Genomic DNA, 27544 nt, shown 5'->3' on the forward strand with positions numbered 1-27544 from the left:
TATACTCAGACCTGGAGCTTTTTGTCAGATGAACGAAAAAGGAATTCATCTGTAAAGAAATTTGACTTATAGGATACAAGTGGAGCCAAGCCAGAATTTGGTAATCTATTTCTACATTGTCAGTGTCATGTTGCCCTCTTGCAAAGTTATTTTAACCAGACCCAAGTCAAAAGAATCTATATAAATGTAAAAATATCAAGCCTGAATATTAGCTTTCTGTACATTCTGAACTTCTGCAGTCAAGGTCTGAGAGTGTCTGATGAAGGTCCTACATCACAGCGGGATAACACAGCCCACACATACATTGGCCTGTCCCTTGTTCCTAATGAGCTTTATCGCATTGGTCCCGCTTGACTTGTCTTGCTAACTGGCACACATATATCCATATGTTCCACATGAGCAAGCAGAGGGGACAGGCTGGGTGGCAGCGCTGCGTTCTCAGTTACATCTGAGAGTTTTACTGCAACGGCCAGCAACAGCAGCAAGTCATCTTGACTTTATCTCTTCTATGTGTGTGTGTGTGTGTGTGTGAGTAAAGAGAAGTGTGATGTTCAATGAGACAAAAGTTGAACACACACATTAACATTTCAACCCATATAGCTACCTGAGATACTAAGTGTTAGGACACATACCAAAAACTACTAAAATGCACAACAAAATGGGAGCCTGATATCTTTTGAAACTGCTCTTTGCCAGTGAGCCGAGGCAGAATGAATGTGAGTATCAACAGCAAGAACTTAAACTAGGTTTGAAGCATTATGTTTTGTAGGTTGGCATTTGCTACAGACGTCAAGTGAATGGACAAGAGTTCATCTGCGTGATCTCTTGTAGCAGGTGGACAAAGAAAGTAGGACACTGCTTAATCTAGACACTGAAGGCCTAGCATTATTTATGTTTCATTCTGATGACACTGTAGGATTTATAGGCCATAGCTGTCAAGAGTATGCTGAAGTTACTATATATATATATTAAATATATCAATATATATAAAGTTGCATTTAAGGCTACACTAATGGTTTAACTGCATGGTGGTATTTAGACAGAGATCCACAGGAGTGAAATAGTTCTAGTTCAACATATTAGGAAATTAGCATATTAGCTTTCTTGCCTGAAGTTACCAGGAGAAAAAAACGGTGTTATGGTTTTATGAGTTTGTGTTGGACGTTGTCTTGACCAGGCACAGTAACATGTGGGAGTCTTGACGTCACCATTAAGCCCACAAGCAGCAGATACTACCAGAGCAAGAAAGCCAGTGAGTGTATTTCCCAAACTGCTGAACTATTCCTTTAAGCCACCAATCTGAACGACACCATATTTATGCAGAGAGTGTGTTCTGTCTCCGTCTTTGAACAGAAATAATTACAAATGATACTTTTTGATTTGCTAAAAGCCTCCTAGGTCAATAATGTTGTTTTGCAACTGAACACACAAAATATGCAAGACTTTTTTCCTTTTTAAATTTTTAATTTTAACACATTTCATGAGCATGTGCAGGGCAGTAAAGAAGACACGATGATGCAGTTGTACCCATGTGTGATAGACTATTAAGGTAACTGAGGTGTGGTACAATGAAGAACATCAAAAAAAGATGAAGAGGAGAAAAAGGAACTTTGTGTGAGATTGTCTGACTAAACTAACCCTCAAACTCTGGTCATAGTTTGTTCTTTTCATGAGTTGCATAGTTCTATACACCTGTCCACATACACCTTATCCATTAAACAATACAACATGATAAAAAGACAAAAGAGGGATTTCTGATGTTCACAAACAACTGGCTAATATATACAATGCCAAGTACAGTGGGAAAAAATATGGTGCATCAAATTTAGAAGATGACCTTAGAGTGATGTAAGGAAGCAAGGAGTCATGTGAGAGGTGAGGAAAGGAGATGTTTCTGTCATCCTTTTATGTTTTCAAGCCATTACTCAAAAAAAGAACTAAACAAACCTTAATTAAATTAGACAGTCGTAAAAGGGTAAAGCTCAAACATAACATCAGCAAAGGTCAAAAACATTAAACATGGAGCATACTGTTGGCCTTAAGTATACCAATAAATACATTTCAAACTAAGTATGATGAAAAATAATCTTTCACAGGCTACACTAAAACCAAACGCGTGCAAAAACCATGCCATTAAACATCAGTTCATTAACAGTTCTTAAAGCACTTAACTAATAAAAAAAAACATTAAAATTATTTGGCCAAGAAACTGTAAACAAAGAAACATAATTTGTGTCTTGTTTTAAAAAAAAAAATCTAGTTGAACACTGTACTCCTTTCAAACCTAAAGTTTAGAAGATATTTGATAAATAAATAAAATCAGAATAAATGTTCTGCACTGTAGTTTCACATTAACATTTCTATCAAAAACAGTTCCTGTATCTGACAATTCACATAAAGCTCTCCATTCAGTTTTGACAGATTTTATTAAAGACTATCTACACAGATCTCTGAGGCAGCAAAGCCGGCGATGCGGCTGGAAGGCACCATCGATGGAAAGTAGGTCCACTGGGTCTGGCTTTGCTCCTGAATGTCAGAAACAGAACCGTCAATATGAAACCGAGATGGACCCTTAGTGTTAGTGGTGGGACAGACCCTTATCCCTCCTCTTGTTTGGTATCTACAGTGTACAATCCAACACACTGACATCTGTCCCGCTCTTATGAGGAAAGGATGGAGTGGTGGTTGTGGTGGTGGGAGGATGTGCAAGAGTCTATGATTCTGTCTTTGAAGGCAAAGATGTTCAACAACCCTCCTCACACACAGGTCAGAGGCTGCAAAGAGACCTCAAAGCTCGTCATGGTTCTTGGTGAGGTCTTCTCCATAGTTGGTGGCCTGACTTCCCACAAACATGTTCCAGTTTTCAAGGATCTCCTCTTTGGTCAGCATCTGGTCCTGAGAACAGAGGACAAGGGAATTGCAACATGAGTAAGTTTTATTCAACGTTTTGAGATGTAACATTATTAGTGAAGACAAGACCTCATACACACAAAATGACAATTGTTGATGCAGCTGAAACAATGTACCTTGTCCTGGTCAGACTCATACACCAGGTGTCTGGCCTCAGCTTGGGCGTGGTCATAATCTTGTGGCATAATCCAGTGGCGGATTTCGTCCATGTCCATCTTACCATCTTTGTTCAAGTCTCGGAAGTCAGAGAACTGCTCCCTCTCAGTCTTGACCCAGTCTGGCTCTGGACCCCCGTCCTCATGAGCAAACATGTCGGCTGAAAAAGTGGGAGATGAATAAGAGTCATGGAACTGAAAGTTGCAATAAGGACGGAAACTAATAAAGCTTAAGATATTTTATGTGATGCACCAAATGCAAGGGCCATTATTTGACCAATCCATTCTGGGCTACTATAGAAACATGGTAGAGTCAGTCTGTGGCATCAGTAGATTTAGGTTCATTAAAACGATTATTATTTTCAGGTGATTATACACTAATGAAAACATTGTTATGCATATTATATTCAATTTCTGTCATATTCTGTAAACAGAGCCACCTAAATATGAAACACTGGACCTTTAACTTGTCTTTAATACTGCTGTTATTTTTATATTATTGTCTCAGTTCATTTCATTACAAATAATTAATTCGATTTAATTGACTTGAATTCATTGTTAACTGTAAACTTACCAATGTATTCATCTTCATCCACGTGTCCGTCGCCGTTTCTGTCAATGTCCTCCAGTGTTTCCTGCAATCAGAATGAGTTAATGAGGTCATTAAAGGGAGACACAAGGTGTCAACAATAGTGGAACTTTTACTCTGAGTAATAAAAGGGAAACATGTTGCCTCAGGCAGGTTGAGTGACTGAATGAGGGTCTGCTTCAAGCTGAGCTGGCAGACTGACACGACAATCACAGGATTCCTTGATGAAAGCCAAACCCTCCACATTAAAAAGACGATAATACGCTTGTTTTCTTCGCAGACAATTGGTCAAACACTGGCTTTTAAAACCCTGGCAGATGGTTTTCTCGTTCACATCCTGGATTTGACAGAGTGTGAATCTGACTAAATGCTTACTTAAAGGCCTGCCGTGTGAGCTGATCATTAGTTAACAACCGCACACATACAAGTACGGTAATTGCAATGAATATGGGCATAACACATGCACACAGCTACACAGATTCGAATCAGTGTATGCATCCTTTCCTGCAGGTGAGAGGCCCTTTCTGAACTCTGCTGAATGATTAATAGCTATGTAGCTTCTGTAGTCTTATAGCCGGCTAACAAGAACATCCATCCATCTTCTATTCCCACTTAACCTGTGAAAGGTTGTGTGTAAACAAGAAGAGATGTTCATTAAAAATATAAAACCTGCAGACCTCTGTAAACACTGACCATGTGAGAGATGTTCTATATATTTGAACATGTGAGAGTCACATGACAGTCACACTGGTCTATAAAGGGACACATATAACACAGTTTACTGTACACTACAAAAAGAAAGAGCTAGATGAGAAGCTAAGTTTATAAGACTGCCAAAATTTTGAATCTAAAAAGCTAGTTGGAATCCCATCTCATTAAACCAGGATTAGGTGCAACAACCAATGGCATCTAACCGGACGTTCAACCAAACAATCAGCCCAAAAGTCTGTCATCTGGAACAAGTCTGTTGTGATATAGATTTTATTTTATTTTTTGATTATATTTTTGGCCTTTGACATGCGGGAAAGAGCCACAGGTCGGATTCGAACCCTGGGCTGAGCCTTCGCACACGGGGCAGCTGAGCTAAACGCCGCCCCTGTTACATAGATTTTAAATGATAACACCCAGCTCTATTATACAATTAATCTTATTATACATAAAAGAACAAATTAGGTAGACAATGTACCAGTGGCTTTACTACTGGTTTATGATTTTTGAGAGATCTGATCTGGAAGTTTTTTTCTTCATAACATTGCAGATCAAAAGCAGAAAGTAAACAAACCTACAACTATGTTAGAGCATCTGTGGTGACCTGAAGGCTAGACCACATTCATTCATTGTTTTCTGGAGTAACACTAAACTAAAGCCTTGTAAATGCCAATCTAAATGCAACCATAAAAGACATTATGGGATATGTCTTTCCAAACAAGTGTGCTGATTTACCTAAGGGGACACGAAGCAAGGAAGCTTTACAGGGAAGAAACTGAGCAAAAATGTTGCCAGGTTCGTGCTCAAGAAATTTGCAGAGCAGAGAAATGGTTTGATATTACTCTGTACAGATGCATACAACACACTACACAGTGATATCACAGCTAGTGGACAGTGAATAGCAGTGGCACTTAAACTGACACAAGGGTAATGACCGGCGAGGTGGTAAGTGTTTTTCTCAATTTACAGTGTACTGTAGTAGAGGTCTCTGGCCTCTGAAAGTAGATATCAGCAGGTAGATGTGCAGCTGGACATTTAAACAAAGTGCTCCGTTATGTGAATGAGCGTGTTGGTGTACAGCTGGGATGATTGTGTTCCTGCCTGAACCTGCACTACAAGCTCCATCAGTTATCTGTCCTGCAAGCCAACAATCATGTCCTTTCTAAAGCTGTAAAGTGACTCTTTCTTTGACTCCTTTTTCCCCGTATGACTACATACACCATCAATTACTCTTTGTTGCACAGTGTGAAAGAGTTGTGTTATAAAAAAAAAAAAGGCCCCTTACTATTGTGGGAAAATGTGCACTTCATTAGCTTCACTTTAGATTCACCATTAACATTCGGTGACATCGTAAAAATGAGAGATGAATAATTAACTCTGTCAAATGGGTAGTACAACTTTTATGAACAGAGCAGCATGGTGCGTCTCTGCTAACATTTGCCACGCAACTCTTCCATGAAACCAAATTTATATTTAAAGATCGAGTCTTAAATGGGACCGTCGGCCTCATCCCATTGGACCTGTTCCTAAAAAAATACAGAAACTCAATCATGTCCTGGCCGAGTTAAAATGTCATTAAGGAGTTACCCAAATGTAGCACAAGTAGTGCTTCAGATTAAATGCATGTAACAGAAACTCAAATCTGTTCTTGTAATGAAATAATATTTCTCACTGGGCAGACAAATTATAAAACTCAAATCTGGACGTCTAACACTGACTCCCCGAGACAACACACAGACTAGCCCACCCCTTTCTAATCATGCTTAATTGCCACGAGAGCTTACCAGAACCACAATATCTTTCATGTGTTCAAACTCCTCAGGGTGGAGGAAGGACGTGAACTCCTCTCTGTCTGCTGCCAGGTCCCCGTTTAGATCAGCCGTTTTAAACCTCCTCTCATCACGAGGAAGCATCTTCTTGAAGCTGAACTGGTCTGTTGCATCCTCAAACTCCTCAGGGTTGGCTAAGAGAGGCAAGTAAAACTCATAAATAGCTATTTTACACTTTAATACTGCACTTATACCCCACACACACACATACATACATACATACATACCGAGGTAGTAGCCATATGTGGCTTGCTTGTACTCATCCCATGAAATCTTGTTGTCTTTGTTGAGGTCATAATCTGTCCAAACCTTTGCCACATTCTCGTATACGTAACGCTTCTGTACACGTTTTATCCAAGCCTTAAGTTCGGCTGTGGTGATGTAGCCATCTGCGTCGCTGTCTATCCGGTCCACTATTTTACTGCAAGACAAGAGAGTAAAGACAGGGAGTTACTACTTTTAACGCTCAAACAAATGGCGGTAAATATGTGGCACAAGGAGAAGTGATGAGCATAAAAGTCGGATCATTGTGCCGTTTCACCTCAAACAAACACCGAGTTACTATTACTGTACCAGCAGGCAGGGGAATAAACAAATATTTGGTTGTTTCATTTTTTTTTTTTTTACTGTTAGGGATGTGGCTTGAATGAGACTACTCTAGTAGGAGGAGCAGGCAAACCCATTCTAGTAAAAAAATGCAGTGTGGCTGTGGTGTATTCTTAGAGTTTGCCACGTTGTGATGTTACAGGGGTCCTCCCACTTTTCTTTTGGAGGGGAAAGCCCTTTTAGCCAACGTGTGTTAAATGGTGCCAGCTTGTCATCCAGGCTGTGGTGAAAAAGGAACACACTGTAGTTACTGACAGCTGCTGTTTGAAAGCTGCACACAACTTCACTCCGACTTCATCCCCTACAAGTGCTTCTTTAATGATGATCCATAATTAAGATTTCGGCTGAAGCAATTAACTCCATGGAAGTGTGTGTGTGCGAGTTATAACGCAGCGTTTTATCCAGCCTTGGAGACACGCACATCTTTTTTTCTCAGGCACTTGTGCTCATGTTGTTAAATGTTAATGTCCTGAACAAGTTACACGCAACACGCTCCCAACAGAAGAGAAGTGAGTGAGTGTGCGTGATTTTTACTCGCAAGCCTGTGACATTAACACCAACACAGTTGTTGATGGCACCCACAGATGTGTGACAGTAGGAATAACAGTAATGTGTCCGTACCTGAGCCTGTCCTTGCTCTCCTCTGGGGTGAGCTGATCAAATGTCCTGGCCTCCTCTTTGCCAAGAAAGGCCTCATGGTCGTACTGGAAGCTTTTATTGTCTTCGTGGGCTTGCCTGGCCAGTTCAGGGTCCTGATAAAGGACCCTCTCTTTTCTTAATGTTGGCTTGCCTTGCACTGCAGCCGTGCACAGCAGCACAGCACACACGAAGCCGAAGACGTCCATCAGTGAGGGGATGAAAGCTGCTTTCTTCAATGAGGCCAGTTGTTTCTAAAACAGGCCTGTGACACCCTACAATACACAACAAGCAAGCGCCTCAGACCACTTCCACCACCGACACACTTTCTTTCCTCTCTTCAGCAACAGCTGCCAATAACTAAACCTGTATAAGAGCACCTGAGCCTGCACGCAGGTCCACCGGGAGCACGTACAGTCCTCACTCAAACGATTTTTGGGCAATCCTGTCCCCCTTTTCCTGAGGAAGGGATGCAACCAAACTGGGATTTTCTGCCGCCTTACGTACAGCCAACCACGGCGTCCGTTTCAGGCGTGGCACCGCCTCCTCCACAGGCAGCAGCCCCGCCACTGGTCCGCGGGATGTCGGTAACTCGAGAGGGATTCAGGCGCCACGTTGCAAGCTGACGCGCAAACGGAGCTCGGCTCAGTGTGTGATGGTGTGAGTCAGTGTGATGACTTTAAAAAAAAAAAAAAAGGTTAAAACACAAGCTGTGCGACATGGTTACAGCTCTGCAGCCCTCTGAGCTGCGTCAGTGTTATGTTCGAGTCCCTACTCGTGCCAACACGCACCCGCCATGACAGTGTGGCTGCGTGTAAAAGTGTCCAGAGTGCAGGTATGTAGAATAAAACAGGGTTCAAGCCCCCCATTGCATTTGGTTTTACACTGTCACCCACAAACATACACCCCCCTGTGGAGTCTCTGCCACAGTTTGTTATCTAACAAAGAACAGGCCACATGTTCAGTCACTGTGTTTGTGTGTTGTGACCAAGAAGCATACATACATACTTATGTTAATGATAGACCTACTACTATAGTTATCTGCACTCTTCCATCCATTGCACCATCAAAGAGAGAAAATGTATGTTTGCTGAACTCAACAGTCTGATTGTCTGAGGTTGAACTTCTTTGATACACAATGAAAGCTGCTGAATAGTGATGGGAAGTTCGGTTCTTTTTAGGGAGTCGGATCACTTGACTCAGCTCACCAAGAAGAGCCGGCTCTGTTGGCTCTTCATTTTTAACCACTTATACCTTTCATAATTCAGCCAAATTTAGCACGGTTTTGACTTGTATGTGTACACATACATCATGTATATATTCAACACATCCTTTGTACGGAAGTATTCAAAAGTAAAAATTACATTTTCTAATATAAATAAATTTTTAAAATGTATTTATTATTATAAATTGCTACAGCCAGTTGTTTTCATTGCGTTTACAGACCCTTGTAACTCTCTGAAACCGCCCAAATGAATGCACTAACCTGCTTGTAGAACCACTCTGCTACACAAAGCAGATAGAAACACCTATAAAAAAAGGACAGCTATTAACTGTTGGATACGCAGTTCTCATGTGTCTGTGAAGGTTGTTTGTGGACCCTGATCGATACGACAGCTTGGCTTTTGCAAAATTCTGCATTCTGCCTTTGTGTTTTTAAAATTTTAAAAATGCGTCCAAATGCCGCTTCCCTCATTCAACTGCTCACGTACCTGAGCCGGCTCCCATCGTTCACTTAAAAGAGACATTTCTTTGACCGACACATCATTACTGCTGAATGTTTTTGTGGCTTGTAGCCTGGCTAACCTTTAGTATTTTAAGTTTAGGGACTGTAGGAAAATTATTAGGAAGGAGAAAGAGTTATCATAAAGGGAGGGTCATTTTCTTTTTGTTTAAGGGATAGTGGTCTGATTTTTATTTCATTAGGGTAGGTTAGATCTTTTATTTGATGCTGCTTCATTATGAGCTGTATCATTTAAGAAAATGAAAATGTAAAATAAGATAGGGGGCCTAATCTGCTCATTCAAAGTCACCATGTACGTAAAAACCATGTCAGAGTTTACTGGTTTAAGTAAGACCACACACATCACACACTTTCACTCTTTCTTCTTCACATCAGCAAGCACTGTAATTTACTGTAATTAGCATGTCATTTGTTTCAAACATGTCTGATCATGTCTGTTGGCATATGACAATAAAACATCCAATCTCAAACATACGTCCCATCACTACTATCACTACCATTTTTTAGTCTTTACTGCTTCTAGCCAATTTTGATTTGAGCTGGCAGCTCACCTATCAGATATAAGACGATGTATCAGCTTTATTATACACCAGATGAGTTCAGAAATACCGTAGCTGCCATAGTAACCATGTCATATAACTTTACACAAACAACCCCTGCATGAAGTCACTGTTATACCCCTTAAAAAGCACAGCCACAATCAGTGACAACAAAGCTATGTCATCTCTATAGTCTGTCAGTATCATCTACGACAGCAGCTGGTTATAATGATGCAGTGTAAAGAGTTAAGTTACCTCACTATGTTAAAACTGTTAAAACGACTCGCTTTGTGGCGATGACCAGGGGTGGTCTGATATAATACTGTATCATAATACAGCTCAGTTTTCCTCTATTTATCAGAGGGAATGCAAAACATATTGTGAGCTAATGGCAAGTTAAATTAATAAATTGTAATATACAAATATATAGGTCCAGTGTTCCTTTTCATGTTTTGTTGCTGTTGGTTTATGTTGCACTGAAAGCACAACTCTTAACTCAGGGGTGCTTTATTGTAAGTTACAGGAACACCCAGCATAGCTGAACCCTTGGGATTATAAAACGGTGACATTAAAACTGTGGTCAATAGTGAAAGTAGTTCAGAAAAAAAACACCTATTCAGATGAACAAAGCCCCTTTGTTCATAGTTTTTGAAGAGTTCCTTGTTACCTTTTATATGAAAATTATCCCACACAGAAAAAGTACAAAGATATCAAATATGAGAAAAATAGAGCAGTGGGTACCCTGAATTGAGGTATTGTGAGAGAAAAGGTTTCTGGTATTAAATCTAGTCTAGCACAAGTCACCAACACTAGATCTAGTCTGAAGGGGGAAGTATTTCTGCCCCAGTGGATGTAAAGAGAAAAGTCAAGATGTTGGCGTGAGTGTGAAGGTGAGCCGTTTCAGTTTAACTTCATGCTTGTGACATAACGTTTTGAGAAAGACACAGAAAGAGTTTGCACGGGAGGAGGGGCGACTAGAAGAATCACATTACTCAGATGCATCTCAACATGCTGTAATATGGAGGAGCAGACTCTGTACCCTGGAAACAACTTGCTGACACTGCCATGCCTAATCCTCCTTCGTGGGCAGGAGAAACATGTACTTTGCCATTCATCAGTAGCATAATAAGCCAGCACATGGCACTTTGCTGTTTTGCATAAATAGTACACCCCAGTTTATGATTATAAAGGGGCCCTTGGGCTAACTAGCCTCTTTATTCAATTAATGAATTGTTAATGTATTTAAATTAGTCTTGCCTGGTCAATTTGAATCAGTGTGCAGACTTGAAGAAATACAAATGTGCTTTTTCCAGCTTTTCTCCAGACACATTTCTAAAATTTCCTTATCTAATGTAAAAAAATAAATATAGACCTATATTAAGATAAAATACTTCTCAGAAGTCTGATCTACAAGAGGAAATTATGATATTCTCCTCTGTAAGTCGCTCTGTAAGTCGCTTTGGATAAAAGCGTCTGCTAAATGCAATGTAATGTAATGTAATGTAGATGTTTAAGATTCAGCCACAACTCACTTAAATTCAAATATACAGTATATACTATTTTTATTGGCCTAATCCCAGATAACAGTGGACACCTTTGAGGTATAGCTTATATGTTGAAGGTTATTGGTTATTTATCTCAAACAATGGGGGCATGGCTGAACAAGTGCAGGCGTTAACATGTTGGAGAGAGAAAGTAGATTGGAAGAGTGGCTTTCAACATGAATATTTTATTGAGGAATAGAAAGGGGAGGGGGCTGCAGCTACAGGGGTGTTCAGTTAACCATGAGATTACACACACTGCAGAAGGAATTTGGTTAATGTAATTAAGAAAACCCTATGGTGGGAGACAGAGAGCATTAGTGTCCAGGATATACTGTTCTGTTGTGGCCGATTCCTGCCCCACGCTCACACCCACACACTGTATTTATCGAATTTGCAAAAGACTTGTTTTTTTTTTTTTTGTGCAAAGAAAGCTTTGTAGTCTGTTTAAGCGTGGAAAATTAATCCGAACATTTGAATATCCAAGTGCTTATTAATAACTGAGATCTTACATGGATTTATTGATGTGAATTTGACTGAATTTAACAAATTTGTTATGTGTGAGGATAAGTATAGGCTATTCTAACAATGTTTCATTCAACATTAGGAGGAAAATAACCAATCTCTTCTTGAACAAACATATACCCGTGCTTTGGGTGAACGTCGTGTCATGCTGAGGCCATACCTCTGTTTTTTCGCTGTCAGAGCTGAGTTTGTTTCTCACGCATCCGACCAGTTGAGGTAAATTTAAGAGTGTTCTTTTCTCTGTGCTGTAAGTCGGCTGCATGCAAAAAAAGGCTAAATGGGTTAATTTTCTTGTTCCATTGCAGATTTGAACCAGAAAGAAGAGAAGAAAAGAGAGTTCATGAGAAGCCTTGTAGACATTTGATCTAAGACATTGAGCACTGTGCCAAAAATGAGGATAATCTGTTCATCTTAGGAGTCCCATTTGAGAAATAATATTTAAATTCAAGCAGAGCTGCAAAGATTAGTGGATTAATTGATTAGTCGGTCAACAGAAAATGAATCGACAACTCTTTCGGTAATAGATTAATCATTTTAGACATTTTTCCTTAACATACATATCCTAAACTGAATATCCTAACAAGACATTTCAGTACATTTCTGCAGCCATGGCTAGTCATATTGTGCATTTTTCACTGACATTTTAATAGAGCAAATTAGTTAGTTGCATCCCTAAATTAAAGAGATAAAACACGTATCTTGGATACTTCAATAGAAGCACAAGTTGTTAAACAGAAGATGGTAACAGCAGAGTCAAAAACGAAGGTCAGACTAAAAACAATCAAAGAAATCACTGCGTGACCAACAACAAATGAAGCTTTTATTAAAACCGTGTGCTGATTTAATCGGAGCAGACCTATTGTACATCTTCCTTATGGGAGAGAGAATTTGGCACGTTTATTGATGTTGTGACCTTTGAAACTACAGTGTTATTATATCTTAATTCACCACTCTGCTTTCCTTTCTTCAGGCACCATTTTTCCACCAAAGTTACTCCATGTTTTTGTTTTTGCAGTTGGGGTTTGAGTGTGTCAGTGCAGTGTGTTTGTGGGATTTCCCGGCGCTGTTTTTTAATTAATCTGAGTTCTGTGTCACCTTTTTTACAGTTTTCTGTCAGCTTTTGGGTTGGCGGAGGAGTTGAAATAGAATATTGAATTCACTGAATAATAACAGGGAATATAGAGTCTCTCATCACACAATTACTCTCCACAATTTCCCTCTCCCTTGTGAATTTTCATAGTTATAATAACTCACCGCCCCTACTATTCCGGATAGATTAATAAACTTCTCATTGCTGCCACATAGGAGAAAAGAAACCTTTGCTCTGTTTAATGACAACTGTAAAGTGGAGGCAATCATGGGATGCCTCCCATGACATTTCCCCAGTCCTGTCCGCTCCACTTATCTTAGACAAATGGCTGTGCCAGGCCACTATCGAGATGAAGCGTTTTCCCCGAGTCATTACGTCTGTCACCAGGGCCATTTCCATATTGAAAAATCTGAAACAATAAACGACGCCTGAGCCTTTAATAACTGTGAAGGAATCATATTTGGAAAATTGCATTGAAGCAATAACCTTTTCTCCCTGTAATTAGATGACAGAGAGGTCCTGGTTTTAATTAAGTCAGCAATTTATAGTCGCACAGCCATACCTCAGCATGCTGATTAGTATAGGAGGGATCACAGAACAGCGTTGCCTCAATTTGAACAGATTTGATCTAGTAATTACTGTGTTATATGGCAAAGGCCGCAGCAAGTCTCAGACTCAAGACTCTGTCGATGCAGTGCTCCGTGAAGCATGGCCCTTCCCATCGTTACTCGAGCTGCAAATATGTGGCGAGCAAGTGTCTGTCTGAATAGGTCTTCAAAGAGGGTCATCAACAGAGGACATAATGTTTGAGGAGGCATATTAAGGTGGAATTGTGAATGCGAGGCCCTGTATGTGTGTGTGAGGGGATTTGTTTAGGTGCAGCATCATTTTATGCCGCATCTTAATTGATCCCATTGGTCACTGTTAAACGTTAACATTTGCACGAGGGGGCAGGAACAGTTAAGGATGCTGTTTTAGTGCTGTGTTAATAAACATGGCAATTTACTGTCAATTTATGTCCTGACAGGTCGTAATGAAGACCATGAAAAGAAGATTAGCTGGAGCTGTTACAGCAGACCGTCTGGGGACCATCATCATGAGACTGTAGGGACCAGTTCTTGCTTGTGTGAGTTGGCACCCTGTGGCTTTCTGTAACTGTCCACATGATTGACATTAATGGTCCAGTTTTGGGAAAGAATGGTACATTTGTGTTCTCTCTTTTGGGACTTTGACATTTATCACATTATACAGACATGCGTCTATAGGCGATCAGAAGAATAGCACATGGCAGCCCCCTTGACACATCATTAGTGACATCAAACAGATGCTTGTGATCTGTGCTGCTAATTTCATTAGCTTCTCCGGCTAACCATAACAGTGTTACGGTGCGGTAAAGGCCTGTGTTGCATGTAAGCATGTTTGAGGGAGATCACAACATTTAAACAGCATTTAAAATGAGTTACACGGTCAACTCAAAGGTTTGACAATGTATGATTTCTTTCAAATTGAGCAGGAAGTGCTCACACCTGGTAGACATCAGAAAAACCGTGCATGTAGACAGGACTTCTCCCAATCTAGGAAATGCAAATCCCAGAGGCCTAATGGGAGAATGGGGTTAATTAATCCTAGAGGACATCTCAGATTGAGCAGAGGGGCTCCTCAGCCCCCTAGATCTTCCCTCCATAAAGGTCATATTTCACTATAAAAGAACAACACATGTTGCCCCTCTGACGACTTCCCTCCAAACATCTAATTTGATCTCCTTCTTTCAATCGGCATAACTATATCGCCTGAGAGCAGACCCTAGAACACGCTGGGACATTAACTGCTAATACTGAATGCCGTCCCCAGGCTTCGAATCATCCATAGATCTGTGACAGAGTGCCCTCAGAGCCTTTGAAGTCTGGTGCTAAATGTCCACCACGGGCTAAACATCATTTGAGTGCTGATTCTAGATGCTAGATGTTAAATACTGTCTCTGGGCCTTGGCTGCGTGACTGTGGTCTGTAATTTATGGGTCATCATTTGGGTGACATTTTCCTCTGGTCCTACATTCTGTTCAGTTGTGATGACAATTCTTTCTTTACACCTTCTCTGTACTGTAGCACGTTTAAGAGAAACTGTGCCCAATGTGCGCACCTGCCACAAATGTCATTGCTCATTGCCACAAAGATCTTAATACTGCATGACGTAAAGAGGTTTGTCTCCATAGTCTAATGACCTTAATTCTTCTTGGAGCATAGCATCAAGAGATCATTGAAAATGATATGAAGGAACTGCAACAGAAATCAAGAAACCTTCCTTGCTGTTGGTTATCGACAACACTGCAAACTCTTTCTCTGTATCATCTGACTTGATTCCCCGCTCCTCCGTCGAGCAGATAGAGTGGTGGAGCAGTTTTGGCTGCAGAAAGAGTGTCTCCCCTGGGCTGCAGCGCGGCTCCTGTCCCCTTCTCTCTCTGCAGCTGGAGCTACCAGAGCCAGATGCTACGTAGCTCCACCACCCTCTGTCCCCCCTCTCTCTCTTCCAGGAGGATGGTGCCCAGAGAGGAGGATGACAAACGCCTCTGCCTCCTCTTACTGACGGATTTGGACGACCTGACTCCAGCCCCGCACTGTTCCAACCGCCAGCACAAGATGTTGACTTAATGGAAGGGGGTTGGCTGTGGATTGGCCCATATGCGTTTGTATTGGGAAAATATGGCAGGGCGGTGTGTCTGTGTATCTGTGTATTCAATAGGACTGTGTGTGTCTGTGTGTGTGTCTTCACCTAGCCCAGACTGCCTACATCCATCATGCCATGGCACTCTGGCAGAGAGTGGGACTCAGACAGCTTCACTAACACACGGTCAGTTAAATTGCCTGTTAAATTGTCCTGGTCCGTAGCTATCTTAGGTGTAGATAAAAACACTGCACTTAAAGCCTGCACTTAAAGGCAGAAATTGTCAAGTAAATGCCAGCCTCCCTCCATGCATAGAGAGAGGGAGAGAGAGAGAGAGATCCTTTAAGGGAAGCATATTTCCATTATGAGACAAAATTCCGCGGCACCATGTACAGGGGAATGTACGTGTGTCTGTTGTGAATGCCACAACTGTTTTCTTAGTTAAGAGTTCATTCTCAAGCTAAAATAACGATAAGCTTCATATTTTCGTTAAATGATGCATTTTATACTCAAATATAATGACACGCGATGTTATAGCATATATTACAATTTCTAAAACACTTCTTTATCTTTGGACCATCTAAAAAAAACTTAACCAACAAGCCAATATATTGGCCATATAAGCTCAAGGCCCACCTGATCAATAGGCTAAATTATGCATGAGCAGCAAAAACCTTAATGCCTCTTCATCAACCGTCACTGAGTGCTCCCCTACTGATTAAAACAACGGTCTCAATCCAATACGTTTGACATTTCTCTCCATGCAACCAAATGGAAAATTAAGTCTCATTCTTTTAACATTACTGGGATATTATGGATAATTGCCTGCATCCTACTTGTGGACCTGAAGCAGAAAGCTTTAGAAGAGTGATGGAGTGGTGAAGAAAAGGGTGGATTAGTTATGGCCTCTGGTCACTGTTTTATCATAAAGAACAGATAAGAACAAACATTTTTTTACATTAATCCCGCATGAACTTTATTATAGTTTCATAAAACTGATCAAATCTAAATAGGAAAACTTATAATAAAATAATATATAATACTTTCCACTCTCAACAGTCTGTGTAATTAAATGATACTTGTTAAAAAAATCACTCTTTGTACCTATAAAATGATTTATAGGTATTTCTTTCATTCTGAATTTGGCCAAATGGAGACTGTTGTGTGTATTCAAATTAATTTTTAAAGACTAATAGTTAATTATTTATTGTAATTATATATTAATGCTAAAATCACTTAATTATTTCACAGAACATGAGAATTATGATTCAAGTACACAGCCGGTGGGTGATAACCTGACATTAAAAGCCTTACATTACATTTATTGTTTCTCTCAATTATCCTCAAAACAATAAATTCTGCAGTACTTACTGTATATAGAAAGACACTTTTTAATCCTTAAACATATCTGACATTTTTTTATTTTCTTAGAAAATGTATCCGATATTAAGGCCACATGCTGTGGCATTTCTAACAATATTAGATCCTTGATAAGTAGACTGAGGGACATAATCTACCAACATAAACTCAGTAATATGAGAGGTCATTTCTATTGACATGCCAGGGAACTACATACATACATTAACTGCATCACTGAACAATGTGTGACAGTGACTGTAAAAACATAAACATGTGTCAGCAGCAATTAAGTAACTATTTATTTAACAGCTCCTAGGTGTAATATAAAGAAAACCTGATAATCAAATGAGTTAGGATAGTGCTCATGAAGCTAAATTTGTTCTCACACGTTGTTTGTCATGTATCATGGTGTGACAACTATATATTTGATATTAAGATACTGTTAAGTTTTATTCAAATTAGAAAACTGTATTAAGTGACTGACTGAGAAGAAAAAATGATATCCTCAGAATCTGTGCCCCGTCTGACAAGCCAAACACACATAAACATAACTTACAAATAAACAAAACACATTTTCATTTAATTCTATATTCAAATGAATGCCAGAACTCAAAGCATAGGTAGTGAAGAGCAAAAGTAATCATTCAGCAAATTGTCTACCAGTTCACCTGAATGCAAACAGTGCCACTTCACTTTTGTTCAGCAGAGTGAAAATGAATCAAGCAGCATGTTGAGATATTAAACTGAACAGCCTCGGAGTTTTGTGGATCTCTAGTTCGGCGCTAGGGGGCAGAAAAGCTCCACAAGTGGAGCGATGATGGAGCTCAGCGTGGCTACCCGAGGAGCTGCTGCAGCACACAGGCCAAGTTTTCTTCTGTCTGTTATCATCTGAAGATGGTAATTACTAAGAGCTTCAGATACACTTGATTCACACTTGTTTTTAATAATTACCTATTAATTGAAAACGTGGCCTCTCCAATAAGCACATTGGGATGTCTCTGCATCACATTTGTAAAAGGACTACTTGGTCTTGAGTCGCTGATGTGCTTGTAGGAGAAAGGTGGTCATGATGGAGTCTTCTCACTGCAGTGTGCTACTGTGGGTCCACATGACAACAGTCCCCCTCCCTTTGTCGCCTCTTCCAGGTCTGAATCTTGACTCGTTTTCAGGTCTGCCATTTGTTAAGGGAGCTGCGACGAGGTCGAGAAGCCAAAGTGCAACCTTCTTGTATAGGCCCTCTCCAGTGGTGGTTGAGCAGGCAGGGAACTTTGCGGGGGGTTTTGGCTAAACGTCTGCCCATCTGCTTGCCCATCTGAAGAGGGGCAAATCTTAACTTTCACTATGCAACTTATGGAGGAAGTGTCTTCGTGCGTGGGAGCGCGCGCGTGTGCGTAGGAGAGAAAATAGGATGAATGGGGGGACTGATCGAAGCCATGATGATGAACATTCATAACCATACATGGCACAGTTTTTATTTAAATTAGTATAACGTGGTGTTGTAAGTAGGGCCAACTAGGCTTCTGCAGTCATATTCCAGGTGCGCTTTTACGCACAACATATGCAAAATAATCCCAAACCCTCCTTTTTTTTGCAGGTTTAGATTAGAATTGAGATTATTTTCGGATTTATTATTGTTGTGTAGTTTTGGTTCTTATACCGAAACCTGTCTTTTACCTTGGATCAGTCATGTGCTTGAGCAAGAGAGGGGTTTTCTCATTTGTAATCTAATTTCTAAATCGTCCTGACATATTGGATTGAGAATCATAACTCCAGGTAAATATATCAATAGTTAATAAAAGTTAAGAATAATTTTTATTTAAGATTCATGCGCGACTCCTTAAACTGGAATCATGTGCCAACTTTTACGCGCGCGTTCAACCGCACTCCAGTGAGCGTATGTGTGTTTATAATGATGATAACATCGAGCCCCAGTCCTGTTTGGACCCTCAGATGTCGGGCTATAGTGCGCAGGCATCACCCTAATGCATGTTGACCGGGGGCTTTTCTCCTACAACAAAACCCCCAGAGCGGTCTTCAAATCAGTACATACAGAAACTCTCCTTAGTAAATGGGAATGCCCTTCTGATTTCAAATGAGGACTTAAATATTGTGTTGTATAGTGGAAAGTATAAACTCATCTAACCTGGCTCTACTTGCCTTGTTAGAGGAAGGAATCAATTTTTTTTTCCTGTTTATATTTTCATGTTGTGATGTATCTTCGTTCACTGAATATTACATCTTTGCATAAACGACTGCGCGCGTCTTGGTTTGTGAGCTCCCCCCCTTTTTTTTGCACCAACGCAGGAGGAGGGTTGCATCTGTTAGGGTCCAATGTTAGTCTTAATTACTGGCCTTCATGTTCTCCATGGCCCTCAACCGTCTTTAATTAAAACCTTGATTAGGGGGGAGGAGGTCTCGGGCAAGACTATTACCAGATGGGTTTCCAGCAATAATAATAAAGACTTTATCCGCTGCCACTGCTGCTGCCTGTGTGCCATAAAGCGGAGAGCTCGCTGCCCGTCCATATCAAAGCACAGCGAGCAGAAAGGGGCTGTTAATTACGCCGGTAATTACTTGTCTAATTACGGTTCGTTTGTGATTAGATTTAGAAACGTTTCGTGGTCTATACAGAAGCTTTCTGTAGCCACTATGTAGGCTTAACACTGTATGGGTTGAAATGTAGTGTGTATCCACAGCGGGGTGCTGCTGAATAACCGGCCTATAAGGGATGGAGTGAATAAGATCAATAGTGAAGCACTGACCCGAAACTTATCTTTATTTTTCTCACAGAAGTCCTCAATAATCTGTATGCTCAAGGTACAACAAAGTGCCTCTGAAATAAATCACAAACATGTTGTCAAACACAAATTTCATGGCTTTCCTTTCTCGCCTCTTTTTTGCCCGCATTATATTTAGCACATCTTTCCCCCTTTGGCAGGCTTTAGTGAGCTTTCTTTAAAAGTATGGAAGAGGTCAGCTCATGTCACGTTTTAACGACGAGCTTTTCCATGACCTTTAAGAACCTCTAAAATCCTCCATCTAACTCATCCTTTCAGTGTAAAAATCCCAAAAGCCAAATCAATAATGCATCCTGACGTATTCTGCAGAATTGCATATTACCAATTTAAGTTTCGCCACATTATGAATATATCTCGCCAATGGTCTGAAAGTCATTATGAGCGCGCACAGGCTCGACGCCTCTTTTATATATGCAAGACAGAGAAACTTGCAAATAACAATCAGTTCAATTATCCTCAAAATATTTACTGCAGGATAGGATTTGTCATCCAGACACAGAGAAGGAGGGAAGGGACGAGAAGTGATTTCTTGCTGCACTATGTGCGTCCATTTTCCAGACGGTTTGTCGTCGTTATTGCCTGATTTACTGTGTGTTGTTTTACATTGCCCAGTTATCTGTGTGAGTTCACGTACAGCAGTTGTGCCGCTGCATCCATTTGTACATATCACACAGATCTGTGTTGAATTTGTCACTTTTGCGTCCTCTCTTGCTCAGAGCTATAGGCTTGTTTCTAGACGCAACTCTGGCATCACATGCGTATTTATTTGGACATTTTGAACATTTGCAAATTACGCATCAAATCTATCTATCTATCTATCTATCTATCTATCTATCTATCTATCTGTCTATCTGTCTGTCTGTCATCATGTGGTCATGTGTGCATCGATGGTATAATTACCTCTCCTCCTCGGATCCCCTCTCGCTGCTCCTCTTCACCAGGTGCTCCGGCCTCTCTGACCCTGCACAGAAGAGTACCAGAGGCCAGGTGATGACATTAGTGAAATTATGTCTATTTTTACGCACACATCTCGCCCCCTCCGTTAGGAGAGAAAGGAGAGCGAGGCCCGAATAAGATCTTTACAAATGCCACCCCTCACCTGTCATTCACCGTGCTTGTTGAATCGTACTGAGGTGATGCACTGTAATGAATTGTTGCCATCATCTAGTGGAAGACGGATCCAGGAACTGCTTCCCTCCTTTTTAGGCTGACGTACAGCATAGGGTATAATTATGATTTTAATTAATATTCATCATAGTGAGTAAAGTATTTCAGTGTAAACGAGGTTGGGGAGGTGTTTTTACTGCCTTGATTGTTGTTTGACATTATTTTTGTCCGTCACATTTTTTTAGTTCTATTTTTGTCCTCAGTTTTCCCAGCTTATTTGAACATAACATTTGCCAGGTTTATATATATAAAATTCTTTATCCTTGGGGGGGGACATGTTGATTCCAGTCATTCTGAGTCAGCTGATGACACAGAAAGCATCATTATGACATAGAAAGCAAGAGCAGCTCAACATTGGTCTTCACGCACAGCTCTTTATAATAGAAGATTATCCAATAAATTAACAAAGAGATATTATCAGATGAATATAAACTGGTAGAACGCCTCTGCTCAGACCTACAGCACCGCTTAAGGTTTTAGTTAGAGCCCAGTATCAGCCCTGCCCTGGGGATTATGTATCATGACCATAACTACCATACCGTGTGTTGGCTATATCACACACCATGAATTTCACAGAAGAATGCACAACCTCAGCGCTCAACGTTATTCACAAAAAGTCAGTCGGATCGCAGCCCTTACATGAGAGGGGGAAACCCTTTCAGTGCAGAACGTTGCAAAGGTTGTGACAGGTGACGGGAGGTGCAGTTCATCTTAAAATGAGCACATGAAAAATAAGTCATTAAGGTTCCAGATGAAAAGGAATATATCCTGCACGTATGTTAGAGCAAAAACAATATTAAGTAGTCTATCATTATTTTTGAAGAAAGTTTTATCCATGTTTAGAAAACTAAGAATGAGGTTAAATCTTCAGAATACTGCTCGTTACTGCATATTCTGTGTCTGGATTTAAGATAAAAATGTAATAGAATATGTGCTTATTACATAACAAGTATAACTAGGAAACATCCAATCATTCCAAAAAACAATAGGGCAGATCTTTGTTTGCTGATTGTTTGTTTTAATCTCTAAACCTTAACAGGTGATGAGAAAAATCTGTTGAAAATATTTCCACCTCTTCTCTAAAAAAAGACCTTTCCCAATGTCAGTTTTCCTTTGAAATATTCGTTAACCTTACTTTAGTCTAATCACTCGTTGAAAGTAACACAAAGTCCAAGGTCGAGCTGGTCTGTTGACTACAAACCATAGGTGTTATATAGACGCAATCCTCTTTGGTGATGCTGAATCCAGGCCAACACCCTTTAGCTGATGCGTAATTTACCTCACCGTGCGTAATTAACTGCGTCGCCGCCAGACCCCGGTATGTGTAACACTTTATTTTGAACGGTGCAATACGTTTCCATTAAACGTTATTAAAGCGCAGGGAGTGACGAGCTCTCATTTGTCTTGTCAGGACATCTGACAACCTCGTTAGCTCCCATTTTCCCCTGTCAGCTCACAGCGCGACACGGACACTGACTTTCAGCCACTCCTGGCAAGCGAGTGATAAATGCGCCTACTCAGCCTTGCGCAAAACAGCAGCATTATTGTTGCCAGCAAGAAGCATCAGAATCAATCACGGGCAAGTCTGTGTGGCAGGTGTCAGTCTTACGTTTTTTTTTAATCCAGCCCACTGTCAATCTTTAATCTAATTTAAAGGCTCATAGATTTTGGGCATAATATCCTCTAGTTTGGACTTTCTCTCTCCGGTCTGACTCGGCGGACTGACCATGTGCGCACAGCCTATATTTATCACTGCACACAGGCCTCACTAGCAGATTAGAGTTGTCGTAAATGGAATTGTTATGAATATTTGTGAGCAAATGGAGGATCTTGTTATTTTGCAGGAAAAAAAAGGGGCGATGGAGAAGAACACTTAATGGCATGGGATCTTTCCGCTCGCTGCACTTTCAGATGCAATTGTAGATCGAAGTCAGACTTGTCACGTTGAGCCAAAGTGAATTCCTAACATCCAGGACGTGCCTGTCTACTCCGGACAAATTGCATCCAATCACCCCGGGGGAATTCGGCTAATGTCTCGATCCAGGGCCGGGGAGCATGGAGAGAAAACAAATCAAACCCTGCACACAGAGCGTGTAGGGCTTATTAAAACATTTCACACAGGGGGAGAGAGAGATAGAGAGAGAGAGAGAGGGAGAGAGAGAGAGAGAGAGAGGGAGGGAGGGAGAGAGAGAGGCGAGGAGTATCTGTGCATGTGTGAGTGCGCGCGTGGAGGTTGCGGGTAATTGGGCTATATTATCTTTGGACGCTGTATCTAAAATTGAAAATATCAGACGATCAACCTAAACATATCTGCACACTACACGCCTGCTGTTTGAGTGGCAGTCAGCAGGATCAGGCCTGACCATTTTACCCACTCCATGCCAGAGCAGGTTCAAACTGTGACTAACTTTCTTTACAGCTTTTAACAGTTATAGAGATATTAAGGTAATGGCTGAAAAAAAGAATCTCAATATACAGTTAAAAGCCCATAACAAGAAAGTTTAAACAAAATTGAGTGTCTATTTCACAGCCAGTTTAAACTTGAAGTTTAGATAAAACTTACCCCCTCGTGTCCATTGCAATTAATCCTAATTTAGATAGATAAAATGCCCCCCTTGAACACGGCAGCATCAACTGTGCGTGCACCCTCTGCTTTCTGGTAACGTGTTCGGTCCCCTGGACATTTTTTCTCTGTCTGCTACAGCGGCAGTAAACAATAAGCTCATGAGGCGTAGGCTATGGCAGCATAATGTTCTGCATGGCTAGAGAGGGGAGGTCGATCATTACACAATTTGTTTCAAATCTGATCAGTCAGAGGCAAGCCAGAGATTGGCATTTCCCTGGAAAGCTTGCGCAAGGATAGGATAGATCCCATAAATTTGAGGCGTTCTCCATAATCTAAGTTTTGTCCACGCAGGCCTGTTCACAGCCATATATCAACATGTATCTGGGAATAATGTCAGATATTTAACTTTTGTTTAAATTTGATGTGGCAACTAAATATGCATTAGCAGTGAAGATTGGGGTTACATGCAAATGTGGGCAGATATTTGTTGTTGGAAGTATTTGAGTTGCAAAACAGTTTCAATATATCCATAAAAAATGAGAATCAACTGTGTGTGAGAGAGAGAGAGTGAGGAAGAGAGAGAGGGGGGAGAGAGAGAGAGGGGTGGCGTTGTGCGGCAGCGTGGTGACGGCAGAGGGAAAACCGGCTGGACAGATTTGCGTTTACGCCTGATCTGCTTCTGGAGAGCGGGGCTGTGTGGGAAGGGAAAGGGAGCACCTGGCTCGACCGCTGTATCCCATCTCGTTTTATTGACAGCCTGATAAGCAGAGACCAAGCCGTGCGGTTTCCAGCGCGCACGTCGAGCACCCTGCTGCGTTGCACAGTATCAAGGCCTCTTAATGGCTGTTCCTCCAAATAATGGCCCAAACACAGCCAGTCCTGACTGGCCCGTACCTGCGCTGCCCCGTTCTCTTCCTGAGAGACAAGCACCGGCGCGGTTGCCCTTTTACTCACTGCCTTGTTCAAATTGACACAAACATCAGAGGTTGTGAAATGGGATTCGAGGCTTTTAGCCTGCCTTAGTAAAAGCGAAGCTAAAGCCCCATTACGAGTTTGCGGATGACAACTTTATAGGGCTGTAGAAATAAAAGCGTTTTTAGCGCAGGCTTAAAAACTGGCATTGTTTAGATTCAACACAACTGTGCCATGACGCGCTATAGCACCAGAGTTTTGGAAAGGTGTCTAGGCCTCACATCACGGGGATGTATTTATAGGTTTATTGAGTTGGACTCACATCTGTTCTGTCCACACCTGTTGCACACAGAGCATACTCTGATTTAAAAACACAACAACAACAACTATACTTGCTCACATCTTAATACCATTGTAGTCACTCTGCCCCTGTCGCTGTCTCAGTAACTGTTAAGGAAAGACATGCAGCCGTTGTGAATGATGATTGCATTTAAATACATTCAAAGTTATAAATATCATGCAAACACTTGCAATGTCTTTCAAAGTTTGCGTAAAGGTTAACATGTAAAACTAAACAAACATACAACTTCAAGAACTATTCGTGGACTACAACATCCATGTTGCATGTTTGTTTACAGAGAGTGTGAAGTTTATTTTACTAAGACTTCTCAGTTTCAGGATCCTCTCTCTCCATCCATATCAGGCACACACTGAACATGTTTTGTTCCGTGAGAAAAATGTATTTTAATGGCATAACAGGAGCCAGTGTGGAATATATTATTATTATTACCACTATTGTTGTTGGTGATTATTTATTAGTTGGTAATTTAAATTGATAATATTGCTGCCAGTATGATGGATTTTAATTTGTTAGTATAAAAATAAAGTTGAGGGGGAAAAAAGCTAATCAGTAAATAGTAAAATCAACGTTATTATTATTATTGTTATTATTATCATTATTATCATCATTGTTATTATTATTTTATTTATTATTATTATTATTATTATTATTTATTATTATTATTAATTGGTGTCCATCTTGTAATCATATTGATCGCTGGAAGGACGACCTGAATTTGTAAGCTGCATTCATGTTCAGATGACCTGTCATTCATCACAACAGCCTCGGATTGTTACATTTATTCTCTCTAAAGAGATTCATGAAGAAACCACTAGTTTATTTGCAAAATTATTTGCACTTTTACAATTTGTAATTCTTGTTTCATCAACAATAATTAAACAATCCAATGCTTGTTTAACTTATTTCATTAATCTGTTTTTTTTTGTTTGTGTTTTGTTTTTCAGGGCTCGCTGCACATGGAGAGCGCGTACCGGAACGGAGGATGTGTTATGTCGACTTATTTCTCAGCACGTTCAGGAAATATGAGGAAACATGACATAGAAATATATGTAGCTTGTCAGGAGGAGATGTTTAAGACTATCATTATTCTGCTGGATGTGAAAGCCCAACAACTGCTGCTTTAAACATGTCCTATCAAAATAAAGCTCTACATGCCTTTAAATTAAACTGCATTTTCAACTGAATTGGCGGCTCCATCCTTCACCTCCAGAGCATGCAAATGATTTTTTCTTTCTTATTTTTTTTGTTATTGTAGTTGTTGTTGTTGTTGAAAAACTTCCCACGTGCACTATCTTTACAGGATTTCTTGTGATGTGGCCCACATAAGGCGTAGTCCACAGAAGCCCTCTCCTGGCAAAAGGCTGAAGGCTGGGTATAAACACCGGGGCTAATGGTGTCACAGCGCTGCTCGGCAAGCGTGACAGAAACACTGAACCCAAACATACAACAGGACTGGACCTGAGACACCCACAGTCACCCGGCCACTGTTTGGAATCGATTGTATGTTATCATTTGATAGAAATAAAAAAAATTAAAAAAGAAATATGAAGTTCATCTCATTAAACTAGAAAATATATAAATGTGAATAAAGCACACACAGAGTATAAATAAAGGCCCGGGACCCAAACTGAAAACCCTCAGGGCGCACATCATTTCCCTCCATTATACTTTCTTTTTTTGTCACTCTCTTATTTGCAGTCAAACTTAGAAAATTGTTCATCCACAACACGACCAAAACTCTCTTCCTCCACACTAAAACAAAACACTCTCCATAAATCACGCGCAATGAAGAAGCGCATTTGGCTGAATATTCCACGGATTGACAGCGTCATTTCCCCCCGCGCTGATGGATATACATTCAATTCACTGTACAGGTCGGAGCCTTTAATTTTCCCCGGGTAAAAGCTCCAATAATAGGCGTGACGTGCGTTAATTCCTCGGCGAAGATCGCTAATTACACGCTGTATGTGCGCGTGATAGATGACAACAAAACGAAGTCATCTCGCTGTGTTGGACCGTGTGTGGGTGTACACCTCCTGTAGGCTCCACACAGCAACTTGCAGTACTTAACCAATAATTGTACCTAACTTTGCCGATGAACCAGACTTATAATCAATCTGCGTGCGCACTCAAGTTTCTGCTTCAAATTCTCTCTACTGCTTTTTTAAAGTTTGAGATCAGACAACGCTACAAGTACTTACTTTTGGTTATTTAAATATTATCAAAATGGCAAGTATCAGGGCTTTAATTATTAAAAAGAACTGTTTAAAAATATAGTTCGTCCAAACTCACCGGATAAAAAAGGCAGCGGACGCGTCTCACCGGTATCCTGTGTGCGTAAAAAGTCGGTTCTTCCGTCCCCGGATCTCTCCTCCTTGTCACGGCGACAGAAAATTATAGTCCCGATTAAATCTATCTACCTTTGGATCCGTAGTGGAGTTGAAATGTCAATGAGAGTGGAGAAAAAAAATCTGCGGCTCTTACCAGCAACTTTCCCTTCAGCTCAGCTCAGTTGGCAGTGATTGGCTGGAGCGACGGATCGCGTCATACCTTGGACAGGACACGGGCACAGAATGGAAGTACAGAAGGTAGCCAACATGTGTGAGCACACCGGCCTGTTTACTGTCCCGTGTGTGTGGTGGTGTTGTGTGTGTTTGTGTGTGGTTGTGTGTGTGTGTGTGTGTGTGTGTGTGTGGGCGCGCCCGCGCGCGCTGACAGCTAACATCTCACTACAGGGGCCTGTCCTGCTTTACCTTTTGATTTTATTTATATCTTATTTTATTTCTATTATTAACTTTAATTATTCATTTTATTTATATTTTTATTATTATTATTTTGTATTATATTC

The 27544-nt window shown here is 40.7% G+C and overlaps 2 protein-coding genes across 2 annotated transcripts in view; one reads left to right on the forward strand and one right to left on the reverse strand.

Moving 5' to 3' along the window:
* Positions 1 to 1442: 1442 nt before the first annotated feature.
* rcn1 (reticulocalbin 1, EF-hand calcium binding domain) lies at positions 1443 to 7872 on the reverse strand. The gene is made up of 6 exons (XM_010741907.3): positions 7419 to 7872; positions 6419 to 6612; positions 6147 to 6325; positions 3640 to 3700; positions 3027 to 3226; positions 1443 to 2895 (listed from the first exon to the last, which is right to left on the reverse strand). Exons 1-6 carry the CDS (start codon positions 7640 to 7642, stop codon positions 2788 to 2790), a joined length of 966 nt encoding a protein of 321 aa, XP_010740209.1. The 5' UTR covers positions 7643 to 7872; the 3' UTR covers positions 1443 to 2787.
* A 163-nt stretch (positions 7873 to 8035) lies between these two features.
* pax6b (paired box 6b) overlaps positions 8036 to 27544 on the forward strand; it is a 40804-nt gene continuing 21295 nt past the window's right edge. Inside the window, exons 1-2 of the mRNA XM_027281452.1 lie at positions 8036 to 8268; positions 13900 to 13998. The gene's annotated coding sequence lies outside the window, so the exon portion shown is untranslated. The remainder of the gene's footprint in view (positions 8269 to 13899; positions 13999 to 27544) is intronic.

Source organism: Larimichthys crocea, chromosome VIII (assembly GCF_000972845.2).
Source record: "Larimichthys crocea isolate SSNF chromosome VIII, L_crocea_2.0, whole genome shotgun sequence".
NCBI classification, from domain to species: domain Eukaryota; kingdom Metazoa; phylum Chordata; class Actinopteri; family Sciaenidae; genus Larimichthys; species Larimichthys crocea.